General features: G+C 38.5%; 1 protein-coding gene across 1 annotated transcript in view; it reads right to left on the reverse strand.

The window, feature by feature from the left end:
- Positions 1-1,170: 1,170 nt before the first annotated feature.
- Positions 1,171-21,181, reverse strand: part of RET (ret proto-oncogene) — a 31,519-nt gene continuing 11,508 nt past the window's right edge. Inside the window, exons 7-16 of the mRNA XM_010160733.1 lie at positions 18,657-18,915; positions 17,455-17,577; positions 16,475-16,585; positions 12,491-12,610; positions 10,685-10,941; positions 9,409-9,556; positions 6,122-6,229; positions 4,334-4,548; positions 4,103-4,225; positions 1,171-1,245 (exon numbers count right to left, since the gene is read on the reverse strand). Of these exons, the coding sequence (XP_010159035.1) occupies positions 1,171-1,245; positions 4,103-4,225; positions 4,334-4,548; positions 6,122-6,229; positions 9,409-9,556; positions 10,685-10,941; positions 12,491-12,610; positions 16,475-16,585; positions 17,455-17,577; positions 18,657-18,915 (1,539 nt within the window). The remainder of the gene's footprint in view (positions 1,246-4,102; positions 4,226-4,333; positions 4,549-6,121; positions 6,230-9,408; positions 9,557-10,684; positions 10,942-12,490; positions 12,611-16,474; positions 16,586-17,454; positions 17,578-18,656; positions 18,916-21,181) is intronic.

The following is a 21,181-nucleotide window of genomic DNA, read 5'->3' on the forward strand; positions in this document are numbered from 1 at the left end:
TGATTCTATGATTCTATGACCCAAAAAACCTGTAGGCAGACCTAAGTGAAAGTGACCTTCTTATGAGAATTACCCCCAACCTTCTTCTTTTCTTACTCCAGGTGAAACAAAGTAAATGAAAATACTTTGGAAATTCATTTTATAAGGAATTTCCAAGGCAAGTAAAGTATTTTATTTCACTTGAACTGCTGTGAATCTAAACAATTTTAGTAAGTACAATTAAAAAGGTTCCTATTTGCACATACTGCTATTATCAAAGTTTTTTTCCCCCAAAGCAAAGTATCATTGAGATTGGTATGTTTTCCTCCACTTAAGTTTAATGAAAGCATTACTTTAGTTAGATCCTCTTTCAAGGGAAACTTGGAAGGTATCAAAATGCTACCTAAAATGCTACCTAGCAGAAAATCCAGCATAAGTACTGCTACTTTTGCAGTCCTTTAGAGGTTCTTCTCCTAAATAAATAATACTTAGATTTACAGTGTCTGCCTGGTGGCTAGTCACAAGCATCTTTCATCCCAGAGACAAAGAAACGAAAGTATCTGATCTTGAGTTAAATGTATTCGAACACTCCCCTCCCTGGCTCCTGGCTTCTGAGACAAGAAAACAACTTAGCTGTTGTAGCTTTGCCACCTCATCATCACTGGTGGGGAAGGGGCATATCCATCTTCATGATCTCTGTTTCCCTAATCATGCAAATGAATTTGTATCTTGGCACTGGAACTGGACTATTCCCCTAAGTTCTTAGCTGGTTGTCATTAAAATTTATTGGAGTTATGTCATTGGTTTCAATAGGATTGAGACCATGCATTAAATTCTTCTTCCCTTCTTCCCACCCCATCCCTCATCTGCCAGCAAGCGTTACAGACAAGCAATGAACAGGAACTGGGAAGTTTGGGTATGACCATTATCTTTAGGAAAGACTAATGATTTGTATCTATATATTCAAAGGAAACCATGTCACATGAACAGATCCAACCCTTGTTGATTTCAGCAGAAATTATGTACCTAAATACCTCTGACCATCTTTTCCTCAGATTTAATTCAACAGCAATCATATGTATCACTGACAGCTGATGGTAACATCCAGGATGTGCTCTTCATGTCTCTTGTGCTTCCTCCCTAATGTCCTTAAACAAGTACACAAACTGTAAAGAATGCAAGAATTTACACTTACACGTCACTTTGTGTTGTATAGATATGATCAAATAGGGACTCTATGGCCATCCATTTAACAGGTATCCGACCCTATGAGGAAAAAAAAAAAAGCAGCAATGCAATTACTGGTCAGAAAATTAAGTTTCCAAGTGGAAAACCAAGATATTTATCTCCAAAACTGTAACAGATGCTCTATCCATACTCTAATGCTTTCCAATGGACTGAATGATTTGGCATTTCATAAGAAAAACAGTGAGAAGAACAATTGCAAGAGCTTTTAAAACCACTCATTCATTTCATTCCACACATTAAGTAATCTAATTATGTACAATAAAGTGTTGTGTCTTTTTTTTTTCCAGATGGCCACTATTTTCAGTGAGATACACCCAACTCTTAACAAAAAGCTTCATCAAAAGAGTCATATCCTTCAAACATGAATATCTGTCTTCTAACATGATATACACCCTTGCTTTGGGGAAATCTCCAAAGGCAAAAGTGACGGGGAATTATGATTAAAGAAAAAGAACTCATTTATATCAGGGATGATGCATAAATGTCAGCACGTAGATGTTAAGATACCTCTGGTTTCAGAACTGTACCTGGACAGTCACATTCAGTTACTGGATACTAAACTGAACTTACAGGTTGCTACTTTCCACTGTCAGAAATTCACTGATAATATTTGAGATTTTCATGAATATCTGGGGCAGGTTTCTAGCTTTGCTAAATTTCCAGGATGTTTCATAACCTTCACAGGATCACTAGCATTCATATGCCGTACTTCTTGTTCTCATGAAATGCAGATATATATATATATATGCAACAACTGTTTTAGTAGGATTTGAAACTTGTCAAATTTGTCTTTTCCCTGTTTCCCTATGCAAGCAGACAGATGCTTCTTAGGCTCTGAAGAATACGACAGCAATGAGCATCTCCAAAGCAAAGAAAATATCCATTCAGTCCATCAACACCCTGGCAAATAATATGAAACTGCCTTTATGCAAATGTATCATTCTTAAAATACAGAGCAACTGATGTAGACCAGTGTAAAACACCAACGTGAGAAGATAGCTAAATGAATGTGGCACAGCCCTTTTATATACGATCACGTCTTCCAGAAGGTGTGGCTTTTTCCTTCAAAACTTATTTTGACTTATGAAACATTCACACAAACTGGCCTGAAAAAACAGGCAAAGCTATACTGAAAATTCACAGTATTTACAGAAATCTTTTCATAAAATTCTAAAATTTTCACACGCAAAAAAACCTGTTGGCAGCTCATTCATATTAAGTCAGAGAGGGAACTGAACCAACACGACTCATCAACGAGTCAACAGAAAGTAGTGTTCGTGAACGTCAGAGTCTGGGCCTGGGATTGACTTGTAAAAGTTCTGCTGAAGTCAGTGACGGATGCAAACAGGCAGAAAGCAGGATTTGGCTTGCTGTATTTGACAGTATTTTTTTTGAAGAATAAATCAATGACAAGCCTTATCTTGTCTCAGAGTTACTATGTTCAAGCGTTTCTTTTCAGGGAAGTGGTGCCGTGACCCAACAGCTTGTCTTTCTACGAGATCTCGGTCGCAGAGCCCTACAGGTGAAGCATTATGTGTGCTGATCCTGCCGTGAGCGCTGCAAGCAGGCAGAACTGTATCTAGGCACTGACGATAATTTACTGTGGCAGGCAGAATAGAATGGCTTCAAATAACCTCTGGCAGGTAGCATTAGCAGCTAATCTACCCCAACCTGTGATGTACCAGTTTGATTAAGATTTGGTATTTTTACTAAATTAGGAAGTATTTGTAGGAGGCCCTTGCTTCTGGTCTTCTGCACAGATGTGATAATTCCTGAAATTAGGATCTTTATAGAAATTGTCTGCATTTTTTTAAACTCCTTGGGATTTTTTTGTTCATATTTTTAATTACAAATAGGAAGAGACAAAGAAAAATAATGGGGGTTTTGTGCTTTCAAGCAGTGTGGTGAGGAACTGGATAAACGAGAGGGCCCACCTCATTTAAAAATGGGCTGCCCCCTACCTGTAAAAGGGTTAATGGCTGAAAGCTCCTGCACTGAAATTAGGTATCATTCTTCTGTATTTACATTAACAAAACACATGCTATTTTTAAGCATCCTGTGTGGAGTCTCTAGCCTTAAGAAAAAGAAATAAATTATTACAGACTATTTGTCACATCGCTTTTAAAAACCAGCGGACCTCATCCTACTCTTTACATTTTGGTCTGCAACTTTTCACAGGATCACAGAACCGCTGGGCTGGGCAGGCACCTCACCCCTCTGCTCAGAGCCAGGTCAGCCTCAGCAAGTTTCTTGAGACCATTTCAAGCCCGACTAGATATTCTCTGGGCAGCCTGTCCCAGTGTTTGATCACTGTTATAGTAAAAAAAATCTTTTTTATTCCCCTTTAAATGAATTTTCTCATATTTCAAGTAGTGCGCATTGTCTCTTGTCCTGCCACACTGAGAAAAGCCTGGCTCCTTTGGCTTTATTCCCTCCAATCAGGTATTTACACACATCAAGAAGATCCCCCTGAGCCCTCTTTTCTCCAGGCTAAACAAACCCAGCTCTATCAGCTTCTCCTTGCATGTCAGATGCTCCAAGGCCTTAAACACCATAGTGACCCTTCTTTTACTTTTATTAACTTCTACATATTACAAATAAATCTGTTTTATTGATAAGTCAAAAAAAACCCAAAGAGATGGAGGAGGTTATGGCGACTTTTTTTTTTTATGCATATATATATAGATTACCATCCTACTGATTAAGCTCATCATTTTGCTTCATCTTCATTTTTATTTATTTGAAATAAAGAATTATTTTAAGTTAATTAAAAAAATAGCTATTAGAATTTTATTCTGTGCTCAGGTCCTGCAGTATAAATTCACTCTCTTGACTAGGTAATAATTCCCACTACTGTGTTTAATGTGCACTGTACCTTGCTCCTCTTGACATATGAATCTTCTTCATATACATCACGGGAGAGGCCAAAGTCAGAAATCTTCATTTTGCGCCCTTCTGCCACCAATACATTTCTGGCTGCTAAATCACGATGGACGAGCTTTTGGAAGAAACCAACAACAGTGTTTACGCTTCTTGTGGAGGAACCAGCTGCTGACATGTCCAGCTATCACAAGGACGTGCTCAGATCACTACTGCACTGCCCTACCTTCATTTCTGCAAGGTACTGCATTCCTCGCGATATCTGCCACGCAAACGAAATCAGATCGCCCATTGTTAAGGCTCTCTCATCAGGGTTATCCAAATAACTTGAATTTCTGTTGCCATCACTACCCACGTAGCTTGGTCCCACTTTTCGACTTTCCCTGAGAAAACTGCGCAAGGAGCCGTATTTAGCATATTCGACAATTAAATACAGTGGGCCTGCAATAAACCAACACACTGATAAGTAAATAAGTAATAGATATCCATTTAAACTTTTTTCTTTTCAAAAAAGTCTCTTATAATCAACACATTGTTTTAAACAGTCAGAGGCTCCAGCCACACCTGGCCTTTACGTAAAAAGTACTAAATCAGCCATGGAATCATAGACTACTTTTAGCTTACATCCTCTATGCAAAGTGAGTGAGTTTCAGCTGAAATCAAAGCAGAATTCAGGCTCTTGCCTATATTCCCTCATCTAGGTAATTTGAGACTAAGAAAAGAGACAGCCTGCTTACAAATCAGGTCTGTGAAACAACCTAACTTAAAGAAACTTAAAAAAAAAAATAAAATCAAAATACTTTTTTGGAGTGTGTGATAATGAGGTCACAAATCCTCTGCTAATTCCAGCGTTATATTTAAGGTGCCTTCTCAGAGCACTTAAAAACATTCTGACATTTCAATCCATTAGTTTCTCCTCCCCATTACCCACATAAATAATATCCACTCAGTGCTTTAATGCTAAATACATTTGTCTGCTCCATCAAAGCCCTCCCACCCCATACGCTAATGAATTAACTTGGTATTTATTAAAAGCCTGTGACTCAGAAATAATTCACTTCTTTTGGAATGAAAAAATACATTGTACTGAGAAGAAAAAAAAATCCCACCCGCTGGTTCATTACCTTGCTAAGACTCAGAGATGACTCAGTCCCGAATTATTTTCTCTGTCTACAACTAAAAGTGCCACTTGCAACAGAACTGGGTGGGCACAGGTGGCAGGCTTCTGCCCAAGGTTGCAACATGCATGCTGTGATTTTGGGCTGCATAATTAAAGATGCACAAGGAAGAGGATGTTGCCACGCAACTTCATTTAACACAGAGAGCAATTATTCAGACCAATCCCTATGCACAGCAATGAATATGTACTTCACTGGCAGTTTATAATACGTGTCTGAAAATTTTCCCCCTTGAAATATACCTTTCAATAACAGTAGCTTTCAGCAAGTATTTCACAACAAGAAGGAGAGAAAAGTTTTCTGACAGAGGAGAACTGAGTGTCAATCCAACTGTCCAGCTGTATTTTAACAAAAGGATCTACAGCTGGGGTTTTTTTGGTGGTTTGTTTTTTTTTTTTTTCCCCAAAAGGTGCATCTCAGTCCCTGGCTCAGGCCTTCAAAGTGTTGCTTTAGTATGATTAGTAACAACAATAATCAAAACCCCATTCAATTTTAACCCATATTTGAAAATGCTTACTAAGCATCAACATAATATAAAATTATATATTGACTGGAAAAGAAATGGTAGAAGATGGTTTAAATTTATCATAGCTTCAGAATCAAAATGTGTATTGAAAAAAAAAAACCAAACACAGGAAGAATGCTTAGTTACACTGAATTAGCATTTCCCCTTCCCTTCAAACATCACTTTTCTTAAAAGTCCCTCATTTTTTCAGCCAGCAGCAAATTTAAAAGGTGCTCAGCAATTACTAAGCAGTGGTCCAAACCCACCAACAAACTGCTTTTTATTTCCTTGTTTGACGTTTTCATCTCAGTAAGAAGCTTCTAATATTTACCATCTTGACTGCAGGCTCCATAAAGTTTGATGACATGAGGATGGTTGACCTGTTTCAAAAGGTTGAACTCTGAAAGCAGATCTCGCAGCTCACTCTGGGAAGCATTCTCTGCAGAAAGTGTCCAAACACACAGTTGTAGTTAGCATTACTCAACAGTTCTCTATGTACCATCTGAAATATGAGATCAACCATTTCTCCTAGGATTAGCAAGAGGTTGGAAAACTCCATACTTCCCCACAGAAGAGGTATTTCCCCATCTCCCCTTTCCTGCAGTCATTCAGAGGAGAACCAAGTGACTGGGACTGCTACTGTTCTGGCTTGGTAACCTGCTTTAATCATCATGCTGCCCTGACATAGATGACTACAGAGTAGTAGGTCAGCCAAGAATTAGAACCAGAGCCTGCAATGTCTTGAAGGTGCCATGAAATTATTACTGACCTTTTCTAGTGTTCTAAAGTAACTTCTTTAGTGTGAATCAGTGCAATCAAAGCTTCAGAAACATGCAAAAGCCAAGATATTATGTTGATCAAAGACAACGACTCAGCTCTTTTAATTCCCATGATACAGCCCTCTCCTCGTAAATAAATTTTCCAACAGAGTAAAAATCTGCTGTCTACTGACTTAAACTTGTAGCACGCATCCAGACTTAAAGTTCAGAAGCTATATGTACAGCTCAGATTCATTTTACTGGGAGATGTGTGCAGACTTCACTCATGTCAGTGGGAATCATATGACAATATATATCCCCTAGAGGCCTGCTTAGCCTTTCAAGCTTTTTTTTTTCCCAATTCTTCTAACAAACTTCCTCTTTGAATGCACTGGGGCTTGAAGGAGATCTTTAGTCATAAAGACACTGTAGGTCAGAGATAACCTGCTTTCTACCTCATCCTTAATCTCTGACACACAGAACCTCCCTGGATAGTTCCTACAGAGTGTTATTACTGGGCAGTTGACAAGTATGTGGTCACCTTTACTTAAGGCTAATAAAAAAAAAGCTCAGCTTCTGCACTTTGGTACCGTAGTGTATGTTTTTCCATTAAGAGTGTAAGCACCAAAGGATTTATTTACATATCTATTTAAAATACGTGCGCTAATAGTTTACCCTGATCATGATATTTTTTTATTCTATTCTACTGTATGTTTGTATCTGCCATATCTTATAGCCTGAACCTCCACTCAGACTTCACTCTTCTACCTCAGGGAGTGCAATATCAGATAGTCTCTCACTACTGACAGGGACTACCAAAAAATACGCATTTATTTAAAACAAAAATTAACAACGTCAACTTAATGCCTGTGAAAAAGTCCTATTTTTCTAGCTTTAGAACTGTGTAGCAAGTGGAAGAACAGGACAAAGTCTCCCTGTACTGTGCCTATTTGTCTGCTGGAAAAACTAACTTCAGTAGTGCACAAATGGAGAAAATTAGCTCTGAAAATTTATGCCCTTTGTTTTTACAAATTGCAAATAATGTCTGCTTATGTACTGGCTGGTGTTTTCCCCTTTACTTTTATTGTAAGGAGGGCATTTGTATCATGCAGTAGGTTAGATTTAATTCATATGAGAAAAGCAGTAACAATGGGCTGAAAAAATTATCCCTCTGTTCCTTTAAACCTCCATCCATAGCTCCAAGGCTATTTTGGCTCAACTAATTATTTACTGCTCCTCGTTCTCTTCTGAGTACACAACCCCACATTGACAGAGCATGGAGAGTCCTACTCTGGCCTGTCCCTGCCACAGATTGTGCCCATCTACACAGCTCAGGCAGGAGATAGCTGTTCTGCAATAAGCAGGAGGCTTTGCCCATTAACGTACTGGTATACACACCATTCCCTTTTAAAGCCTGGGGCCTAAGCCACAGAAAGATCAGGCAGTGTAGAATCTCTAATACCTGGACAAATCACCTCCTTTGCATCTGTTACAGGGAAGGAATGGGTGATGTTGGCCTGATCCAAAATAACTGTCCTTTATACTTCCTGACAGCGTTATAAAGACCACTGTGAACTAATGCAATCTTCCTTATACTTGAGTTGTCATGTGTTAACACTGAAGTTAAACCAGTAACAACAGACAAATATTTGCAGAATGACAAATGTTCTCCACAGTCAAGTTGGAAAATAGAATTTCAGGTGACTATCTGCAATATAATTTACATTACAAAGGGTTTCATCAGTGTTACTGTAAATGTCAGATCAATTTATTGAAATAAGGTGCTTAAAATAAAGGGTTACTCCTTTGCATTATCAATTATGTCAATTCTTTCCTCATAATAGCTAGGGAAAGCTGAATGTTAAATTATCTGCAAGTAAAAGCAACATGTGACACTAAGTGCACAAATAAATATGAAATGAAATCATTACTGACTTCTTTTGTATATATATTCTATATATAACCAGCACATAATGATACACAGGTCATTACTTAAGTAATGGTTAACTAGACTTCACTTCTGAAAAGAAGTGTTCCAAGAACTTTATTCTTAGATTTTCTCCACTGAACATCTTGCAATGCAGGCAAGCACTTCATAATGCCTTTTTTTTTTTTTTTTAAATAAAATAGTGGTATATGCAGCATCTTTGCTCTCAAGCAGCAGATGATACATTGGGGTTTTTTTCCAGTACAATTTCTTTTTCTATATGTGAAAGAAGCAGGTACATTTGGGGCTGAAAAATACAGAACAGAGATGGGAGCAAGAGCTCAAGGTCTCACATTATCATCTCAACATTATCTACGCACACTTTGTCTTCCCCTAGCTTTAGTCTTTGGGAAAACTGAAGACAACAGGAGCCTGGTCTATTCAATCCACTTTGGCAGAGGTCCTAGTAATTGTAAAGCTGATCAGAAAGTATAAAAGTAGATTAAATTCTCAATTAGAAAAGTAACTTGATAGGCCTATTATGTCTCTTAACATGATTATAACATCTTTTACTTAAAAGGCTTTGTCAAAGGAAACTGGGTAGAGGGGAAAAAAAAAAATCAGAAAGCTTTAACAAGCCCTTGCAATATTCCTATCAATGCCAAACACAATTAAATACATTTCCTATGTTAAGTCAGAGGCTTCTTGCACATCATAAATTAGAATTTGTGGAGATTACTTCCTTGGATCAATGTGATGCAAGCTCCAAAAGTAAGAAATCTGTCAGAATGTAACAGAATGCTGGAAATAGTAAAGGCTGTGACAATGGTTGGTTTTAACTGACCTTTTACGTTCATGCTAGGCCTCTGGAAATCCATTCAGAGGTTACAAAAAATAGTTTTCAAATCATTCCAGACCCCGATGGGAATGTACCTTTCAGCATTTTCACTGCCACAGTGGTATAGCCAGCCCTTCCCTTGAGTCGGAATGCTGTTGCCTTGACAACCTTTCCAAATTCTCCTTCTCCAAGAGTCTTGCCCAGAACCAGGTTCTTCCGAGGGAATTCCCACTTTGGATCTTCCTGTAGGAAAGAAAAGGAACCCTATAAGGTGAAGCAAGAGAAGATGTGGCTAGCTACACCTGAAGCATTTCTGTTCAATAGGAGACCATTCTTCAGGAATAGGTACACTTTGGTGTGCAAGGTTTGGTTGCTCTTTTTATCAGCGTATTCCTATAAAAGCTTCTGAATCCCTAAGTATTTTGAAAGTGTTTTTTTCCATTGCCTTGAAATCACCTACTTCAAACCAGGCCATACACATAATCTATGAATAACGACTTATATTTACAGGTCTGGGAAATTGGATACAAATGAAAAATGAAGTGATACAGGATAAATGTTTGCTTTAAGAATAACTATGAGTACATGACCTTGGACTTCAGAGAGAAGCAAATCAGTTTTACTCACAAAATAAGGCTTTCCTCTTAAGAATTAATCAGAGACAACAATCCTCCTCTTACAAAATCAGTCTTATTAAGCCTTACAGCTGCAAAATGATGACAAATGTACAAACCAGACAAGAAATTAAAGCAAACTGAACACAAGGTCTGTGAAGACCTCAGTTAGATTTGGTGTTGCCATATCATATGAAGTGGCAGTGTTTCTCCACCATGTCTGTCCATGAAAACACACCAGCTGGCTGGCTGGCATCCTGGAGAGTATGCGATTCAACACGGAGAAAGCTACATTAAAGGTATGATAGTGTGACTGGGCAAAAATCCTTAAAACATGGCTAAAACTCACACTCCAACTGACCTACCCACAGCCTGTTTTGTTTTAAACCTACCTTTGTTGTGATACTAGGGCTCATCACAGAGGCTAAAAACCTACTGATTATTACTGTTTAATTGGACAAAGGAAAACCACACCACTGGCAAGAGAGTTATATTTAGAAAAAAACTTTGGCTCAAATTAGGCTTAAGATGTTACATTATAGTAAATCATAACAAAAAATAAAAGAAGATATGTTTTATCCCATTACTTATTAAGTATCTTCAGTTCCCTGCCAGTACATATGGTTTCTGGTTTAGTTGCCTGAATTATATTTCTATGAACAGACTGCATTTCTGTAACATTTTCTGCATGCATAAACAACATGATTTAGAAACAAGACAGACAGAAGAAGAGCGTGAAAAATCACATCAGACTTACTGGTATTTTAAAGGTGTCTACAGACACCTGGTTCTCCATGGAATCTAAGGAAGGCCGGCGGACATTAGTGGAAGAATAACTGATGGGGTAGGACGGGGCTGGGCGCCGGAATGTCATTTCTGCAGAGGCAATAGGTGGCTTTGGAGAATTCTTGTGATATCGATGGATGAAATAGGAAGAAAGGAGCACGGAGATGATGAAGGACAGCAGCACTGCCCCTGCTATCACAGTCTTGCACACTTCATCACATAGTTGCTCTGTGGACCAAGAAGAGCTGCTTAGAACTCTGCTTGTTGTCACCTACTTCTGATTTAGCAGTGCACATCACACACACACAGGTGTGACATAAACTGAACTCAAATTCATTTAATAACCTAGAGGAAAAGCTAATAGCTAATTCCCACTAATTCCTTTTTTATTTTGGACACCAGCAGATAATTGTTTGCCTAACTACCTATGTAAATATAAAGATAGATAGGTTGACCCCATATTCCTTATCTTTATAAATGTAGGCTACTCCCGACACTCTTTAAGACCCAGCCTACCATATGTTGATCTTCTGCTACCACTTATCCTTCTGGAGACCCATGACTGAAATTTGCTTGTGGACAGCAGTTTATGTTAGAGCCATTCAGCCCATCCAATACAGTCTTCTTCAAATGTGAATTTAATAATTAATGTCAATTTTTAGCCATTAAAGGACATTACTCTTCTACCGTTTTAGATTATAAGAAGACTTGGAATATTTCTGCTTTATATTTAACAGAATTATTTCTGTAAACATTGCCTAATGCTGCAGCTGCTTCTAAAGTAACATCCAGTTTTCCTCCACATTTACGACTTCCTTTTTTGCAGAAGCACATTTAGTGTCTTTGGAAACTAAGTTTCTTTAAGCTTATGTGCCCCTAGACAGCATTCCTACAGAATCTCTTCTTGAAGAAACCAAGATCCAAAATACAGTACTTGCACTGTTGTTCATCAGATAATCTTGACTTCAGATACACAGTTAACTTAGCAACACCTGCAACCTGTACCCCAGAAAAAAGTGAAAACAGCACAATACCTTTCCAGAACTTAAAAAAAAAAAAAAAAGGCAAAGGCAAGCAGCTCTTTTTCTTCTTATGACTATGGAAAATTTACTTGAAAAAGCAAATTGAGATATATTCCAAACAATTCAGTTTTAAAGCTGCAAAACACTGTATTTATTTCACACTGTATTTATTATTAGCAATAATACGAATTATTTTTTAAAAAAAAAACCACAACCAAACCACACAGAACAGTATTTAATCCCCATCAATCTTTTCCAAACACCTGTGTAGAGCTTTTCTGTTTAAACAAAAGTCAATGAAAAAAGTAATCCACTCCTCTTAACACCATGGATGCTGGCTATCTCTGACATTCTGAAGCCGAGATTTTCAGAAATGATTATGAGGCTGGAATCACTTTGAAGTAATAGAAGTGGTTATTCTAATTCTCCTAGCCATCTTTGCAAATATCAGATGAGTCTCACTGAAATGCAAATGCTGCTGGAAATTGAAAGGACAACCAACCTGTTTGTCATATAGTAATGGATAAAAGAGAATTTTTATCCAATGACAGAAATAATCCCCCTCTGGAGATTTTTCAGGCTCCATAGTAGAAGTCAAGGTGCCAGTTCTTAATTAATTTTATTTTAGCAGTCTCTGACTAAAAGACGTTCCTTATTAACATGCCCAGAAGCTTATATTGTTGTATATATACAGATGGGAGATACAAACAGAGAAAAATATTTATATGAGAACAGCAGATAATGTTGAAACTTACCCTTGATATCATCTTTCTCACAATAACAGTTCTGTCTTGGGAAGCAGTAACAAATCCCATGTCCTGACTTAATTCCAAGATTTCCCGTGCCTTTCCCATGACCACCAATAATGTCTCCACCTAATCAAATACAGACACAAGCTAAAATTCTCACATGTAGTTAAAGAAGAAAAAAAAAAAAAGGCTCCAAATTTTCCATGGGATTATCCTAGTATGTACGTGAAATTTGTCAGGGCAGTACAGTGTGCAATGAAGACTGGGATTCCTGAAAATTAGGGTAGAATCTAAATTCTGAAACTTCTGAGATCCCAAAATGAGATGATCTTGGACTGGTTGAACATTAAACCTTGATTAGCAGTTATTCCTGTTATGGAAGGCTCTGGATTCAAATTTATCTGTAATAAGAACATAATGATTCTCTTTGCATTGCATAGGTGGGATACTTTCCCAGTTTCAGGTACCTCTTAAAACCTTATATAGAATCCCATTATTTAATGCCAAATATCTACCTCAAACAATCGTCTCTTGGCTGTCCTGACTGTTACCTCATAAAGCATTAGAGTTCTGTATCAATGAGGTCTTCTTACATTTTAAAATTCTCCCTAAAATATCTTCTCTAATGTACTTATTTTAGTTTCTCTCTACCACTGCCATGTGTTTTTTTATGCATGAGATGAGGTACAGTCCAGCGTTACAGACCAGCAGCCTACAGACTTTAGTTCCGTTCCTGGTTCTGATGCCAATTTCCTCTTGGAAAAGTCATCATACTGTCCTGAATAGCATTTGTTCCATTGTCAAATGGAGATGATAATAGTTAATCATGTCTGTAAAATGCCATGGGACAGTCTAGTGAAAGCACGAGAAGTGCCAAGTGTGATAAAAAAATGAATCTTTTGTTATCTAAAAAAGCATTGTTTAATATTAGGAAAAAAGTGCAGCAACTCATACAGAACTACTCTTGATTCCAAGCAGGAGTTCTTCATGCAGAGTGATTGCAACTATAATTCCAAGTAAATAGCATTTTTTCCTGCATATATTATAAATATAATATAGACAATATCTGTTGTGTTATTTTTCATCTATAAACTGCCTTTCATCACAAACAGCATTGTATAGACAGAAACCAATCAAGTTCTCCAAGTTTAGCTGTCTTTCAGAAAAATCGCCTAAACCATAAAGGGATTCAACAGATGAACAAGTTTTTTTCAATATAGTCTTTTTATTTCAACTCATTTTCCTCCATCCCATCTAAATTGACGTTAGAGTGCCGGCATGTTTCTTTTTCATTTCTTTGGTTGTGTAACATAAATTGAGGAAGAGGGTATTCTTTGGCAACATAAAGGCAAACAACCTTTTTTAGAAGAAGTGAAATGGGGACCTGACTATTGAAGCAAAATAGATTTTGACCATCCTTCTAGAGGCCACATCTACTAAACTCTATGCAGCTCAGCTGGTTGATTTTGGAAGAAACTGTCCTGAGACAGTGCTCTCTGAGCTGACACTTGTTGTTTGAAGAAGTGTCAGTGTCCCCAAAAATTCTTGATTATCCCCTCACCAGCCTACTTTATTGCGAATAGGTGATGAAATAAAGTTTCCATTCACCTCAGAAAAAGCACATATATTTGTCTATATCTGCCTATGTTTGAGGACCTGGAAGAAGGGAGAAGCAGGGGATGAGCAGACCCCATCTAAACTGTTCCTGAGTGAGGGGTTTGAAGACAAAGGTGTTTTAAACAGCAGGGAAAGGAGTAGTACATTTTCACTGCAGGTGTACACACTGGAAACATGGAGCTTCTATATGCATTCCAGGGACACAAAAATGTACTCTTCCACCAATGCATTGCCGGTAGGGGAATTCCAAGACTTATCAATATTGTTTTGAATTGTGTGGTGTTTCACATGCTTCTGTTTTAAAGGCTCTCCCTGCTTCAAGGTCATTTGGAAAAGGAAAAACCACAGCCCTATCCCACACTATGTAGAAACTCCAGAAATTCAGAAAGTGAAAACACTGGTGGTTGGACAAAACCAGAGGCAGTGTTTGACTACTGCTGAAAACAAAGACATACAACTTAGCACCGTAATTTTTTTCCATTGTCAGAAAGCCAAAGTTCAGAGGAACTACAAAGAGCAATTATTAGCAAACGTTTAGTCAGATTCACACACTGCAACCAGCCCTGAAGCAGTTACTGACTGCAAGAAAGTCTCTTCTTAGAATGCAATTAGGTTGCCTCTACTTGATAGGCCCAGCCACAGCACCAGTTGTTTCAGCTGAGTGCCCTTGGATGAAATATTCATAGTGTTAGTGTGAGAAAGCAATTTTGGGACTCAAGTACATAGCTATCATAATGATAGATGAATTATAAAAGTACTTTACCAACTGTCTGTGCTTAAGGAATATCCTTATCTCCTCGCATCTGGGGCTTTCTATTCATTGCTTACCATTCCCAAATAAATGTCCCCTGCCGGTAAAAGCTGATAGTAGTACTCCTGCACCTAGGAGCTCCCAAAACACACTCAATTTCATTGTCTCTAAATATACTGCTTTTTGGCACCAGCCCAGTTCTGAATTGCATCAAATCACGTATAAAATTATCCAACTCGTGCATTAAAAAGGCATATAGAACATCTTGAAACCTTGTCTTGCTTGCTTGCTTCTATTTTCTAGTAAGAAAGTATTTCTTTCAGGCTTCTGTTGAGCAAAACATCTGATGCTGCATATGTTGCACATTAAAAATTTTAGCACTGCAGCCTCTGGCACAAATATTTCCAGTTTGAGAATGACAACTGATTACTGTTATTACCAATAAAGTATTCTTTTCAGATGATTAGAGGAGTTACTTGCATTCACTTCAAGCATTTCTGCCACTTTAACGATTGTTTTTATGCATTCGAAGGAAATAATTATCTTTGCTATAAAACTAATTTACAATACACAATCACATTCTTGCATGTAAGAAATACAAAGATGCCTCTTTATGTATTTGTTTCATAGACGGACGTAAGTCCTAGCCCCTAAGAAAATGCTAGATCCTCTAAGACTACATTTTACAATGTAAACTTGGAGTATACAATGTCAGAGCCAGAAGAATTATTCAGAAATATCTGTGTCTGTATTCTTGATTTAGATACTGATAGATAAAAAGATCCACTTCAAAATTATCATCTCTTAGAAAAGTGAAATTGCTCAAGTACAATAAAATGTTTTTCTACCCTTTATATCTTCAGGGTGATTTGTGAACTGCAGGTATGAGCAGATATATGAGTAGAACATAGAAAGAAGTGTTCAATAAACCATACAAATGCATTTGAATTCTACCTTCATAAATGCTATTCATATGAATCTCTGCTTGTATCTTCAAACAGATAAGGCATTGGGCCACTTTGATGGTCACCTGTCAAATAAGGCAGGTGCATTTCCCCAAATGATCCTATGTAAGCACATTTATTTTAAATTTAAATTTGTTTCTTCTTATTTAAATGGGAGGGAGTTCAAATAGGCATGGGTTCTACCATACTGTGCTGAAGCTTGGAAATAGGACATGAACACGCTGAAAACCTACACATTTCAGTAAATACCTGCACTGAAAAACACGACCTGCAAATTAACAGGGGGAGCAGAATGAGCATTGCTGAGAAAACCTTATCTTCCATCACTGTCAGCCAACAGGTGTTGGCTGGCTGGCTTAAAAAAGAACAAGGAGCATGTAGACATGGCATCTGAGGACACAGTCTAGTGGGTAGGGTAGTATTGGGTTGACGGTTGGACTGGATGATCTAATAGGTCTTTTCCAACCTTAGCGATTCTGTGAGTCTGTGAACATTAGTCCACATAACCTTAAATCCTTTGTATGATTCAAATGCAGGTATGACAATGCAGAGATGGCAAACATGCTGAGCGTGCAGAGCGATCTGGGACCAAGAAAGTCAAACTTGAACAGCAATCAGCAGCGTCACAAAAAAGCCCATCCCAAAACATTTCCTTACTTGTGCAGTCTTGGGGGCAGACAGAGGGATCTTTGCTCTCAACTGCATCACACGTGCCATCCGGACAAGTCTTGATACTGGGGGTGCAGGTGGAATAGTTTGTGGTGATCCCTGTGAAGACAGAAACAGACAGCTCCACAAATAGCACGAGGCTTTGAAGGAAAGCTGATCACACCTTAGGGCATGCTGACACACCGAAGAACAGGTCACTTCTTTTTAAAATAAACACTTATGAATGTCTGTAAATACCATCCATTGAACTAACAGACAGACCAACAGCTAAAAGCAACTGGAAGGAATGTATTTTTCACTGTTTTCTGCTTTGTGTCTCTGACAGCCCTTTGGGTATGTCACTTGCAGTTACAGCGAGGATTGCTTGAAAAAGAGGTAGTTGACCATTTTGAGTGTGCAGAGTGGCTTTCACAACTCAGGATGTCTCTACACAATTTCACATGTATTTGAATGTGAAGTTACAAGTAGTTGAAGGGAATTTGTGATACTCATACCGTATGAAGGGATAAAGCATCAACACAAGCACTGCTCTGGAAGAGCCAACAGTACAGACCACAGAAAACAGAGACGCTGCTGTGTGCTCACGGACTGTCTGCTGGGACATGTCTGCTCAGAGAATCCTTCCAAGGAAGTATGTTCCAAACTCAATTCGTAATCGCAGAGATTATCCTGCAAGCCGCACATCACCTGTTCCGGTTACACTGGTGCAAAACCAATTCAACACCTTGCATTTTGTGTATCGTGTTTGACACCACCAGGGACAAGACCAAGAATGACCATTCCATCTTGACAGATTTTTCCCTCCCAGTGCATATTTTATTTGGGTATTATGATTAACCTTTTAGCCACAGCTGCTGTGTACGTTACAATACCATGTTATCCAGCCAAAATAAATCAGTTTATATCTACAGAAGTCAAATGCACAATTATGACTAACAGATCCTTGAATTCACACAACAGCAAGGTACCTTTTCCACTCCCCTGTCTCCACTGGCATCTTCCTGTTAGCACTCCCAGGCCACCACACTCTTCGCATTCAGCACGGTGCTTACTCACAGCGCAAGAGTCAGGGCAGTCCTCTTCTTTTAAAACTGTTGGAAAGAGCGTTTGCTGTCAGGTCAGGACAAGGGAGATGAATATGCAAGTAAGTCAGCTTAAATCAGATGGAAAACTCTGTTCTAGGTGTAGATAGGAAGAAAAGAAAGATGAAGAAAGGAGAGAAAGTCTGAGCTATCAGTAAACTTGAAAAGCAATTAAAGTCCAGATGTTTCTCTTCTGTGAAACAGAAAAACATGATGGCATAGTTATCTTTGCTTGACAGCACACTGTCAATGCCTGGGACTGTAGAAATGTTCTAACATATTGATAATAGAAAAATGGGAACTGTAGTACTTATAGCAACACAAAGCTTTTAATTAAGGGAATAGTAGTTGGGCTGCTGCAGTAGTAGTGTATTTCAGACAGCACAAGCATCTTGCAAAAAGCAAAGTCCACCGCGTGCTTTTGTTTCTTCTTCCTCAACTCGTTTGCTCTTGCCATAGGAGCCGTGATACGATACAACCGAAGGGAGGCAACTGTCAGGTGGAATTGTAAGGTTCTGCACGAAGTGTGATACGGTTTGGAGATAAATTACTACATTTCCAGTGTAATCCTGTCCTGCAGTGGCTGTTGCTGAATATTTCTAACATTCTGCCCTTATGAACTTCTCAGTAAAATAAAGTCAGTGCAATTGCTACATGAATGTTCAGCAAAACTGGGGGTTTTTTGAAGTAAAAATTGGATAGAGAAGTGGAGAGAAAGATGATTGAATACTTGGGCCAGAGATTTGTGGTTTCACATATGTATACTTTTTTTTCCTTCTATGGAAATATGTCAAATAGAAAATAAAGGTGTCACAGACAAACAAAAAAGTTCTTCTTAATCAGATGTCAGCAGGACCATTAGGAACTGCGTATGATACACCACTTTTCTGTGTATTAGCTCTTCAAACAAATACCTGCTACAGGCAGGGCTGAATCAGAACTCAAAACACAAACTTTGCACAAACACATTATCTTCTAGTTCAGGCTGATTTTCATTGTTAATGCTATCAGTTTATAGATCACCCTACTGATGCATCATCTAATACCAGTAACACTTGTAAATAGTGTTGATTGACTTAAGTACTTACGAGTTCCTTCCAATACAATGGTCAGGAGGGTTTTGGCATGTTTCCTGCTCTGCTTGTCCGTAGCTTGAATAGTATATTGTATTTCCTTGCATTCAGGTCTGCGTAGCACAGAGGAATCATTCACATAAAGGCTTCCGTATTTGTCTTCTCGGCCTTGAAGTATGCTGACAGGATAGCAGCTGACATTGAGGGACAGTAACTTGTAGGTGATGTTCACACCACGGAATTTCAGACAGTTTTCGATGCAGATTTTTCCTATCTAGGCTCAAACACCAACAAAGAAATCACAGACAACAGAAACAAAACTATACATAAAAGAACAATAAAAAAATATTCTATGCTTCCCAAAAATATCTGGAAAAAAATTGAGCATATTACACAGTCCAGAATTCAGCATTTAAATTGGGTTTACAGAATTGATATTTTACACTCAATGCAGTACGTGAATGCTTCAAATGTGATTTATTCTCAGTGAAAATGAAGTAAAGCATTGCCATTAACCTCAGGCCAACAGTGGAAATGCAAAAAGCCTTGACCCAGAGGCTCAGCGATATTTGGTGCCCACTGGTGGTGGTCAGCAGTGTTCAGTGAGAAGACGACCCTGTGACTGGGAAAGTCTGAGTTCAGTCCTGCTCTGTCCCAGGACGATCAGTGAGAAAAACTTGGGTTTTGCTTGAGAAAACAAACAGCTCAGTGTGAACAAAGCTGAGACTATTTTCAAATAGGATAGAAATAGAAATGCCTAATACATAATTTTCACAATATTACAGTCCAAAAGTTTCTGGCCAGCAGAGCTCTCTGAAAGCCTTAAAAGGAATAAGAACTTCATTGTTTCCCATTTGCAGTTTTTTATACATTTTTATCTAAAAATGAAAATATGTTGGTTTGCCATATTTTAACTTCTGCCTGTGAGAATATCTATGATAGAGCACTCTTCAGTCTGAAACAATTTATCTAGGAAGCACAGGAACGTAAAGCCCCATCTCCTTTCCAGCTCCTGTAGGAACTGGTCCAAAGCTCACTTTGTTTTTTCCATTCACAGGAGTGGGATTCGGATCAGGTCCAGAGGCATTGGCTTTCCTTGCAGGGGAAACCACAATGTGAAGGGTGGGGTGTTATTTAAGGGAACTCGTTGATGGATTCTTTTCAAATGCTGCAGTTGTGTTTTCAAGTAACACCACTGCTGGTAAAAGCATATCTGTACATCTTGGGTTTTAGCATTCTTATTAAAGAATGTAAAGAAAAAAACCCACGAAACAAGCTTTTGTACTAAGACCTCTTCCTATGAACCTCGAATATTTAAGTCAGAGAGGAAGATTTTGCAGTCCTAGAAGCATACTTTGTCATAGGATAGTCCTACTTCATCTAACTTATTCCTATTCACATCACCGACTGCTCTCTTGGCACCATTCGCTGGGGGTTTTTTGTTGGGGTTTTTTGGTGGCAGTATAACATACAAAGGCTATTAAAGCAATCAGAAGCTGGGCCATTTCTTCCAGGCTGTCTCCTCCCCACAGCATGCTGGGACTGGCAGGAAGAAAAAGAAGTAAAGACAAGACTTCAGCTGTTCATAAACCCTGTCTAGACACAAGGTCTAGACAAGTCCCTTACAGAACCACGTCATCTTTGCTTTGGTGCTGCACTGCAACTGGCAGTGTTTGCAGCTGCTTAGATGGTGTTTCTTTGATGCAGTAGGAGACCATAACCATGTTCCATGACATTAACTTTATAGACTAGATTAAACTGCCCTTTCTGCCTATTCTATCATAACTGCTTTTTCCAGGCACCTTTTTGTTCAACAGAAATTTCCTGCAAAAGGGGATGGAGAAGACAGCATATATTCCAAGTCTCTGCAGAACACACATTCCTTAGAGTAGTGCATGGGCCAGTTTTGCTTTTCTTGTATAATCCGAAGTGAAGCTAAAAATGCCCCCTCTCAAGAAATTTCTACAGAAAAGATGGGCTTTCTCTTTTTGACTGATTCCACCAAGAAAAGCTCAAGCTTGTAACTTTGCCCTACACTGCAGGTTCTGAAGACAGCACAGCTCTCAGAAGCAGCAGAGCACGGCCCCAAGGGAAGGAGGTAGAAGCAGCCCAGTTCTTCTTTCTCATGAGGAGAGTGAAAAATAGCCTGGTACTCAGGATTAACATCAACATACAGGGGAGGAAACTAGAAAGGTGCATTTTGCAACACAGTTAGCAAAATAGACTCTCAGTAGTTAACACAGAAAAACCATTGTCAGAAATAGGAACAGAAAAATCCATCTTTTGAGTTCCAGAGTTTAATAAAGTCTGGAAAATGATAATGTTCCACTTCACTGAATCCCAGGGACGTTCGGACACACAACCTCTCTCAAAATCTCAGCCGATGTTATTCATCATGTGTCTCAGTAAATGTCAATAGAGCTTTAAGTCCTTTGATAAGTTAAATGCCACTGGGCAAGCCTGTACCGTTAGGCCATGCTTCTGTTATTCAATTCATTTAGCTGCTCAAATAGACAAATGGCATCAGCCCAGCAGTTAAT

Source organism: Eurypyga helias, unplaced genomic scaffold (assembly GCF_000690775.1).
Source record: "Eurypyga helias isolate BGI_N326 unplaced genomic scaffold, ASM69077v1 scaffold18161, whole genome shotgun sequence".
In the NCBI taxonomy this organism is placed as follows: domain Eukaryota; kingdom Metazoa; phylum Chordata; class Aves; order Eurypygiformes; family Eurypygidae; genus Eurypyga; species Eurypyga helias.